The 11,509-nt window shown below is 34.9% G+C and overlaps 1 protein-coding gene across 1 annotated transcript in view; it reads right to left on the bottom strand.

Annotated features, from left to right (window-relative positions):
• Positions 1-10,331: 10,331 nt before the first annotated feature.
• LOC143251547 (calmodulin-binding transcription activator 2-like) overlaps positions 10,332-11,509 on the bottom strand; it is a 52,739-nt gene continuing 51,561 nt past the window's right edge. The window contains exon 7 of the mRNA XM_076502818.1: positions 10,332-10,394. Coding sequence (XP_076358933.1) covers positions 10,332-10,394 — 63 coding nt within the window. The remainder of the gene's footprint in view (positions 10,395-11,509) is intronic.

Here is an 11,509-nt window from a genome sequence, read left to right as displayed (position 1 = left end):
AGCTTTCAGGTTCACGTAATCAGAGATTACCAATTTGCAAATTGAACAGTCCATATAAGTGTTTACAAAAATCATCCCCCCATCGGATGTAAAAAATCTACACCCCTGCATATAGGCCTACTTTCAAATAATCATCTGCTAGTTGTCAGTGTACACACAGGTAGATCAGTTGCTTTAGAACACATTTGACGAGACAGATTATTCTCCTAAAACGTCAAAAAGCTATTAATATCAGCATTAGGCTGTTCACATCTACGATGGTTTACCTTATGTTTTTAAATTTTCTCCGACCGAAACTCTTTCACTCGGCTTTACTTTTCCTCTTTTCCTGGTCTCCGTTCTTTCGTGTGGTCGTCGCTATTTATGTCGTTAACTGAAGCGTTCTAGTAATATCTTTAGCCTTAACATCTATAACGTAAAAACACAATTTCCAACGTTCGTCTGTTTTTAACACTCTTCTTATAAAAACACTAATAATCATGAAATATTAACTCACAAAATAAATTAATTAATAATACGTACACCAAACAGTCTTTTATATCTGACATACTGCTGATGAAACTAATATTAAAAGAAGGAATATAACTTAACTTACAAAAAAAAAAAGTTTGCTTCATACACAACTGATGGCCTGGTGGTTAGAGCATTCGAATTGCAAGCTGCAGGTAGTGAGTTCGAATTCCGTCACCAAAAATACCTTTTCAGTTGTGGGAGCGTTATAAAATGGAGGTCAATTCCACTATTTATTGACTAAAACGTTTTTTTACGAAATGGGGTAATGTTGACTGTCTTCTCTGAAGTTTATTACCTCAAAACTAAGAACGGTTAGCGCAATAATAAAATAAAAACCTGTGAAAAATTTGGCGTGGTTTGTTTTAACTGTTTTATCTAAATTAGCTCATTCGTATCAAATGCAATAATCGAATCTTTCTCTATTTGTATTTTTACTTTAATTCAGATGTCCTCATTAACTAAAAACATTATCATATTGGATATTGAATTAATTAATTGACCATCGGTTTTTATTTGTGAATTTGATGCAGTCTTCTATAACCAAAACCGAGATATTGAAAACAAATTCAGACCTTTAGATCGGAAATACAGTCAACAAAATGCCTTATCGTTCATCACATATATGAAAAGCATTATTCTCCTTGTAAAGTTATTGATTTTTGTCCACGTTCTACGTATAGAAAACAACAGCACAACTTATACAACCTTCCCCAAGCTAAGTTTCTAAGTCTTCGGATATAGTGATATCCTTGTTTTATATTTTATTCATTTTGTGAATACTTCATGAAACATAATGTTCCTAGGCAAGAAAACTAACAATTTAGTGACCAGAATACACATGTTTAATGTTCTCAACTCAATGTTATTGAGAACGTGATACTCTTACTGAATATTAAAATAGTTTTCTTTGTTGTTTTTGAATTTCGCGCAAAGCCACACGAGGTCAATCTGTGCTAACAGTGCCTAATTTAGCAGTGTATGACTATAGGGAAGGCAGCTAGTCATCACCACCCACCGCAACTTTTGGGCTACTCTTTTGCCAATGAATAGTGGGATTGACCGAACATTATAACGCTCCCACGGCTGGAGATACAAACACGTTTGGTGTGATGAACCCACGATCCTCAGATTACGAGTCGCTCGCCCTGAGCATGCCAGGATATTAAAACAGAATAACTAAACTCTGCTTAAAACAAACACGATATTCCATATATTACTTTCCAAAATATTGCATATCTTGTCCATTTCATTTACCAAATTGTTTCTTCACTAAGAAGCTACTATCATATTCAATAAATAATATAAACGGCTCTTCTACATATAACAGCAACATTTATTGTCATGCTAGGAACTGAACTGGATGAACGTATGTAGTTTCTTAGTACTAACTACTACTTCATCTGAGATCTTATATCAAACGCATGTATACACGTACGTAAGTATATGTGGTTCTTTAAAATATAATTTTAGGTGAATTTCACATGTATATTCAACATTTTTTTACAGATTGTGCTGCTCTCTAGTGGCTAAGCAGTAGTTCATTCTGCTATAATTTAGTTTCGAATTTTTCTTCATGTCGCACAAAGCTATCAACGCCAACCCCCACCAACTCTTGGGCTACTCTTATACCAACCACTAGTGGGATTAACCGAAATTTTATAACACCTACATGGCTAAAAGAGCGAAGATGTTTAGCGAAAGGAATTCAAACCCACGACTCGCAAGTATCAATTGTATCAGCCCTGCTGAAACTTCTATGCCTCATGAAAATACTTTTTGTCATCACACTTTGACTAAAATAGGATATGATGGTAAATATAGTGTCAGATCTATATCCACGTTAAGATCATTATATAAGCGACTTCATGTGGACAAATAATGTTCAGTGAAATAAAAATGTCTAAATAAGTACATTAAAAATGCACATCAATAAGGTGGATGTGGAAGATGTAAAGCCTATCTTAGTGCTCAGCCTTTTCGATCGTACGATAACCAGATAACCGTCGGCTTCAAAACATGTTTTACGATTGGTTAGCTGTTCGTTCAGTCAACAAATTAAAAGTAGCCTAAACATATTGATTTCGATTTAACGTAAATATCAAACCACGAGAGATAATCCCTAATAGTGTCCCTCTCGACCAACTCTTACCCCTTATAAATTTTTTTTTCGCACTTGATATGAACAAATTAAGTGGATGGCCAATTCGACATTACAAATACCGATAAATTTCTCAAAAGGCGATCAGTTTCCATCACAGTGTAATAATACTACATCAATATTATTCAGGCTTGGACGTCTTAAATTCAAAGAGTTATCCCAACTCATTTATCTGATTAACATGCCTCAGAAACTCATACTGTCAATATCACTTGCAGTCTGTGGCATCATCTGACCTTCCTACATTCTACATAGCAGTGTATCTTGGGTATAGCTTGCAACTTGTGAATAATTTTATGCAGAGCTGACTGAGATAGTTATAACCTCTTAGCAACTATTTTATTATCTTTCTTATTATCCTTCTTAAGATGGTTGTACATTCTTTATGAGTGTACTGATTTTTGTATCCTGATACTGTTCACTTCAGTCATTCTTTTTAAGATTAGGGGTTTCTGGTCATGGTTTTTCTTTGTATTTCGTTATACGAGTATTCTTTCGTAAAAATATCCTCCAATCATAAATCGATATACATGAAAGCAATGAACTCATATTGGCAGAAATGCACTACAAAGCAAATATGCTGGTGCTACAAACAAATAGTCCAGAGGCGGCACAAGTCGAATTTGTGCAATACACTAATGTATAAGAATATGCAAACTGTGCTTTAAAAAGTGCAAAAAGATTAACCCTAGTACTTATGTTATCATTAGAATACTTAGGTTGTGCTATAACTTAGCAATGCTCTTTATTATAGCTTGTGTTAGTTTTCAAGACGAAGGGGGTACAGCTCTTATAAGAAAAATATTTCAATGCAACATTCATGTTTACAACTAGAGGCATGTGGGAATATTTTTACCATATCACAAGTATATATATATATATATTATAACCATACTTTTTAAGCCAAATAAAACGCATTAAAATTAAACGTTGGATTATAAAATGTATCCTAGGTTTTGGAGGTGTCAAGGATGTAGGATCCACATTTCTGTGGGGATACACCGTCTATCAGTCTTAACCTCCAATTCGCTAGTCTCACATAAGAAATATACACAGTTAAACTAGAAATAAGGAGAGCGAGATGTGGGTCATTTAAATCTCTGAAGGAATCAAGTTTGGCATTTTGTGGGATGGTGACTGCTACACGTTGTATCTTGTACCCAAGGATCTTTCTTTTTTAACGCAATATACTTTGTTTAATTTTAATGTTTCATTTTGGCTTTAAAAACAGACGTCACACAAGGAAGTAGACAAGTAACAAATACATGAATCATAAATACTTAATGAACTGAAGTAATATAATACCAAACAATGCACTGCAATCCAGAACAAACCAAAACAATAATAAGAGTTATGGTCCCGTTGGTGTGCACGTCAAAATTTACTGAAGTTCTCAACAATTCCAACGTATGACGTTTGTGAGTTCAAGTTAAAACCAAAAACCACTACAGGGAAAAATGAAAGTAATGTAAGAGTAAAATCCAAGTTAAACTCGGTGTTTCAGAGTTAACTTACGTTATCAAAATGCCAAACTTGGATTCCTTCAGAGATTTAAATGACCCAAGATAAAGCAAACACACAAGTTAAATACCTCAACTTAAGCCTAACCTCTTACAAGGAAATTCTACATGGTCTTTAAACTGAAACATATAAAACTATCAGCTAGAATCTGTGATCTCCGGAACACTAAAACCTCTGAGGCCTTAAATCTGTCGGTAAACCTCGATAGATTAATGGATAAAAGCCAAGATATGCGTTTAGGCCCAAGGTGATTCGTTATGTTTTAACACTCCTACGAAAAGTGGGGCCTAATAGGCCCCAGAGCAACTTGAAAGGTTATTAATATTAGGCTAATAAATTTGTATTTAAATTTTTTCATTTGATTTCATTTCATTAAATGCAATTCTGCAATTCCTTGTAATTTTTTGTGTAATGGAAACAGTAATCTTGCACTTTATTTGCTGGAGATATGACTCGAAATGATTTCATTTCATTAAATGAAATGGCAATTTCATTTAAATACAAAATTATTAGCCTAATATTAATAACCTTTCAGTTGCTCTGGGGCCTATTAGGCCCCACTTTTCGTAGGAGTGTTAAAGGGCGTGACTGACTATCTGTAGCTATTATTCAATTCACTGGCAAGATAAAAAAAACAAAACGATTTTCCTAACAGCCTAACACCTATTTTTCCTGTAGGAAAACACACATAACGGTTTTATAACTGACACACCTACAGCATGCTTCTTTCTAGTCGAGTAACTTACTCGAGCGTCTCACTGATCTAAACAGATAATGATAAATAATAATTATTCATTAATACATATTAAGCGAGTATAAAATACAGCGTAACGTTAGGTTTGACCAAAATAAGCATATTTACATCATGTTTTGTCAGATTCGCAATCAAAATATTAAAGTTAAAAAACAACAATATTCTAGTCAAATAAATCAAGGAGTTTTTATAGCAACATTAAGAAAATAAATAATTTATAATAAGGTATCTTATTAACCTGCTGTCATGCATTAACCACTCATGTAATATTTCTATATCTAACTTTCGAACTACATTACAGATAAAGGAGTCATATCTCCAGCAAATAAAGTGCAAGAGTTACTGTTTCCATTACACACAAAATTACAAGGAATTGCAGAATTTCTTTCAAACGTATTGGCAGATATTTAATACTTGTGTATATATGAAAGTGAACTCTCAAACACTTGCTACTAGAAGCGCAACAATCAACTCTAAAGAATCCATATTTTAATTCTGCATCCTAGTTAAACATACGGCCTACAGGTACAAAGGCTGCTATGATATAACATTTGACTCACAAAATTGCCAAGTACGAATATTCCCCTACGTCGCTCAATACACTTGACCACCGAACACAATACGTTGTCTCGAACAGAGAGTCGACAGAGAGCGCGTAAACCAACCGTAAACAGAAAATTTGGAGCTAGGTGTACTTTAACTTAGAGTTAAGTAATTATATTAAAAAAAAAATTAGTACATGCGGGTTACATTTAGGCGGAACGGCGTTCTTTTCTTGAGAATTCAAGCCATTATCATTCCTGGTCTTCTGATTGAAAGAAAAATGTGTCAATAATGGAGTTTATTACCTCGATTTGACCACGTTGCTAATACGAAGTGGACCACGAAAGAAAGTTTTCAAAATCGCAATATTACTTACAAGTACAAAGTAAAATCACAAAAGAGACCTCGAGAATGACAAAGGTCATATTCAATTTCTAATCTATGTGCAGTGTGAGCGCGAAGATTAAAATACGAAACATACAAACAAATGTAACTGGGGTGTGAAAATATTAAAATAATTAAATGGCAGGGAACTTGTTTTCTTCCATGTTTCATCGACACTTCTTCTACGGATTGAGTTGTATGAAATATTTGTGTATAACATTTCTTTACAAAACTTAGCTAATAAAAAGTGAAACAAACAAACACTGAGCTTACGTAAGAGAGGAGAAATTTTTTTTCCATTCTTTGTACTAATAGAATATCTTTAAAGGTTAATTTTACGTTTCCTTAGATTTAAAATAGGTTTTACACTACTCATCAATAACATCAATAAACACTCCGTGAATTCCGAATAAAAATAAAGTACAACCTACCCAAAACGATGAATCTAATAAAAAAAAAACCAGATTAATAAAAACTGATGGATATAAAATGTTATTTTTAGTCGCGGCTGAATGGCTCATAGAACGGCTCTGAGTTTATTTGTAGTTTTTTCATTGTTTTCAGGTACAAACATATAGCTCGTAGCAACGTCATATCTTGACCGATTTGAGACCTAGTTACAGTTTTGATCTCAGGAGCTTAAACCTTTTCGATTGATATATTTTACAATATATAAGGTATAATAAATTAATTTAGTCTAAGCCTGCCTAAAGGAATTTCAATTTGAGGGTAGGCTGGTAAAGATCCTGATCAGTAGTAAAATCTAATCTTTTATAGCGTGTTCCGCAATTGGTATTGTTGGCGCAATAAATAATAGCTACTCAAAAGGTTTTTGTTTTCTTTTGAATTTCGCGCAAAGCTACTCGAGGGTTATCTGCGCTAGTCGTCCCTAATTTAGCAGTGTGAGACTATAGAGAAGGCAACTAGTCATCACCACTCACCGCCAACTCTTGGGCTACTCTTTACCAACGAATAGTGGGATTGACCGTCACATTATAACGCCCCACGGCTGAAAGGGCGAGTATGTTTGGTAGGACAGGGATTCGGATCCGCGACCCTCGCATTACGAGTCGAGTGCCTTAACTACCGGGCCTGTAAGTTATTGTATCTTGTGTGAAATATGTAAACTGAGAGGTCTTGATTTTTATCATTTGTCATCTGTCTTCACGAAATATTTAAAAAAGTTTAAGAAAGATACTGAGCTCTAGAGACAGCGCCAATATCCGACTTTACTAAGAAAGTTTAAGAAATATCCGATACTGAGCTCTAGAGACAGCGCCAATATCCGACTTTACTAAGAAAGATACTGAGCTCTAGAGACAGCGCCAATATCCGACTTTACTAAGAAAGATACTGAGCTCTAGAGACAGCGCCAATATCCGACTTTACTAAGAAAGATACTGAGCTCTAGAGACAGCGCCAATATCCGACTTTACTAAGAAAGATACTGAGAGACTCTAGAGACAGCGCCAATATCCGACTTTACTAAGAAAGATACTGAGCTCTAGAGACAGCGCCAATATCCGACTTTACTAAGAAAGATACTGAGCTCTAAAGACAGCGCCAATATCCGACTTTACAAAAAGATACTGAAGAACAGCGCCAATATCCGACTTACAAAAGAAGAAAGAGAGATTGCATTAAAAATTTAATGTAGAATGAAAAATTCTATTAAATTAAAGTACGAAAAGAGACGCGTGTTCGCCGCGTGTATGTGTGCAATACGTGTGATAATATTAAATTCTTTGTTGCTATGGTAATTCTGAGTTTGTAATGAAAAATACTATTCATAAAGGAAGGATTTTAACTAAGTTAATACTTTTACCTTTTTTTACCTAAAATGTGCAGTGGAAAAAAGAAGCAAAAGCGTTTTTAATTATTTATAAGTTGTTAAAAATACAATTTTCGCTTTTAAAAACAAACGTTAGACGTAGTCGTATAGAAATGTATAATATACATCAGTGTAATTACTGACAGTTGATATCAAATCATAATTCTCGGTCTGTCTTAAATATTATTAGACTCATATTTCCATTTTGGTTAGCCCGGCATGGCCAGGTGGTCAAGGCATTCGACTGGTAATACGAGGATCGTGGGTTCGAGTCCCCGTCTCACCAAACATGCTCGCCCTTTCAGCCGTGGGGGCGTTATAACGTACGGTCAATCCCTTTATTCGTTAGTAAAAAAAGTAACCCAAGAGTTGCCGGTGGGTGGTGTTGACTATCTGCCTTACCTCTAGTCTTACACTGCTAAATTAGTGACGGCTAATGCAGATAGCCCTCCTGTAGCTTTTCGCGAAATTAAAAAACAAACAAAAAACCATTTTGCTTTCAAAACGCTCCTTGTGTTTTTTATTCAAGACTGGAAATTCTGTTTAAAGGTCAAACAGATGATCTGATATTTAAAGTAACATTGAATGTGAAGGACAAAAGCGCATAGAACCATCTACAGTCTGGCGTACAGTCATCCCTACTCCAGTGGAACAGCGGTATGTTTGCGGACTTTCAACGCTATAAACCGGGTTTCGATACCTGTGGTGGGCAGAGCACGACTAGCCCATTGTACAGTTTGTGCTTAACTTCAAACATACAAACAAGTAAAGAATGAAAGTGCATATAGTCTTATCCAGTCCTACAGTAAAGCCACGTAGGGCTATTTGTTGTGTCGCCAGTGTGTCCTGCTGGGAGAGAGTAACATCTTGAGATTTCCAACACTACATTCAGGCGTTCAGAACTATTGACTATTCACTCAAATCTTTTTTGAGTGAATCTTTTGAAAAAGTTAAAATTTGATGGGCGTTAAAATTAAATCTGGCATAATTTCCGGATCAATATGGTATTACAGAAAGCTGTTAATTTGACCGAAACGTGATATCTTTTTACTTGTGCATGTAATCACGAGAATAGGTCTAAATGCACGAGTATTGGTAGCTCTGGGGTGGTGGGAAATAATTGTTTTCCTTCTTACCCATCACTTCAAAGTTAGGGGCTTTTGTAGCTATGCAAAAAATGAAACAAACAAATAAACAAATTATATGACGAACATACACAAATGTCTAAGAGACAAATAGGCCTCTTTCTTTTACACAAACATATGTTTGTGAGAATGTGTTTAGCCTAACCATCAAAACCTAAGGTTTCTTACATACGTATATTCGAAGGGGATAAAAGTCCATAACTGACGATTGTGTATATCTTTTGTAATGTCTATGTTAGGATTCGTTGGTTTGGTGTTTTGAATTTCGCGCAAAGCTACGTGACGGCTATCTGCGCTAGACATCCCTAATTTAGCAAAGACTAGAGAGAAGGTAGTTAGTCATTATCACCCACCGCCAACTCTTGTGCTATTCTTCTACCAATGAATAGTGAAAAAGTCCATAATATTATAATGCTCAACTTTCCACAAACATAGCTTTCAGAAAACATAAACACTTCAAGCCTTTTAGCTATTATAGCAATTCCGTATAACAATAATAATAAACTATTTCGTTACGTGACAAAAGTTAATTTACAAACGTTTTCATCACCTGCTGTTCTGAGAAATTCCAGATTGTGAAACCAGTGGTGTATAATGTTCTTTGATGGTAGGTTTTAAACTCTTTGATGAGAATAGTTCATGTTCCAGTCCACGTAACAATAACAAACTAGTTTATATGACCCCCACTCGCAAAGCGGTATGTCTGCGGACATACGAAGCCAGAAACCGGGTTTTGATTTCCATGATGGACATAGCATAGACAGCCCATTTTGTAACTTTGTGCATAGCTTCAAACAACAATAGCTGACTACTTTATTCTCTCCTTTAACATTTTTCTACAAGCTTGAACGCTGTGGTACGTTGTTTTAGGCCTACGTTTATAGCAATGATAGCTGTACTACACTGACGCAAATAGAAAACTTACAAAATAACTCATATATATTGATCTTCCATATTTCAACTCGTCTGTTTTCATATACAAAATATACAGAACTCACATACAACGAACACAGAAAAGCTGGTCTTTCAGTCATATACATAGGTGAGAAGACTGAGGCCTTATGTCTCAAACATATTGCTGACATTACATCGGGCAAAGGTGTACACGGATTTTATTATGTTTGTTGGTGTATTATAGTTCCTCTACAGGCAATAATTAATGTTTTATATAGAAATTTAAATCTCAGAAACACAGCTAACACAGGTTCATATTCTTCACTAAAACACATCGACAGATTAATTCTGTGGGTAAGAAACAACTCTATCTTCCTGGTATTTATAATCGACCCTTGAATTTGCTAGAAACGTTCACGTCAAATATTTCAAACTTTTGACATCTGTATTATTATTATTATTCGTTTTGAGCTAACGTCATCATTACGACACGTAGCTTTCTCCAGCTAACTTTGAACTTAGAAAGACTCTTGACTAATTTAAAAGCGGATATTAACGCTCTGTTTCAAATCCTAAAACTCTCATATGTCACACAGTGTCTACAGCTATTCCACTCAACCTAAAACCCACTTCCTTCGTGTCTAACGACATCTGACAAACAGAACATTATAGCCAGAGAAACTTCAAGAAATGCCAATATAGGACTATATTTACTGTTGGATAATTGAAACTACATGTTGAACTCGTTAACTGATACGTCACGAATGATTTGTATTCACTACATATTAAATTTCTACTTGTAGTTGTTTCATAAACTACTGTGAAAATCTCTCTGTAACTCTTCTGGTTGTGTTACGAAGCTTTGAAACTCGTGTTGGCTCCGAAGAAGAAGAAACGTTAAGTGTTTTGTCTCTTCTTTGAAAACATTCATATACCCTAGAAAAGAACGCTTTAATAATGGATCAGTAAATCTGACGTGTGAGAAACGTACAGACTGAGTTGTAGATATTTCGATAACCCTAGAACCTTAGCATTCAAAATGTTACAATTGTTTGTTTATATTTAAACATAAAAGATACACAATAGGCTATCTGTGCTGTGCCCATCATGGTATCGAGACTCGATTTCTAACGTTATAATTCCACAGACTTTAATACGTGCCACTATAGGCTAATAATAGTTGTTTGAACAACATTTTCTATTATTAAAAAATCAAGATGAATTAATCTCAATTGAGAAATATTTCTATTTACAAATTCTAAATTACCTTAAAGAGAAGGTTATGTCTAAGAATGAACTAACACTGAAAGCTCAGATAAAGTTAACCTTAATTTTCAACTGTGAACCAGAAGTAAACAATCGACACCTGAAACGGATACTCTTAATCCATAAATGTACTGACTGTCACTCGTATAACACACTTACAAACAAACATATTCGACGGCACCAAGTAAAACTCCAAACCTTTGGCTTATTACGTTTATTTTGCTTGTTTATTTGCAATTAAGCACAGTGCTACCTGTTCTGCTCACCACGGGTATTAAAACCCCATTTATAAAGTTGTAAGTCCGCAAACATACCACTGTATCACTGGAGAGCCTAAACCTTTGTATCTGCAGCTACACCTGCTCATCACTAGGCCTTTTTTCATTTTATTGGAGCAATACAAAGGATCCTCCAATATATTGCATACAAATTTATTGTTTAAGAAAAGAAACCTTCCCACAATTGAATATCTGAAATGTCTTGAGATTGTATAGAAAATA

This window comes from Tachypleus tridentatus, chromosome 6 (assembly GCF_004210375.1).
Source record: "Tachypleus tridentatus isolate NWPU-2018 chromosome 6, ASM421037v1, whole genome shotgun sequence".
In the NCBI taxonomy this organism is placed as follows: Eukaryota; Metazoa; Arthropoda; class Merostomata; order Xiphosura; family Limulidae; genus Tachypleus; species Tachypleus tridentatus.
The sequence above is the reverse complement of the archived record's forward strand: the minus strand, read 5'-3'. Positions and strand labels throughout refer to the sequence as shown.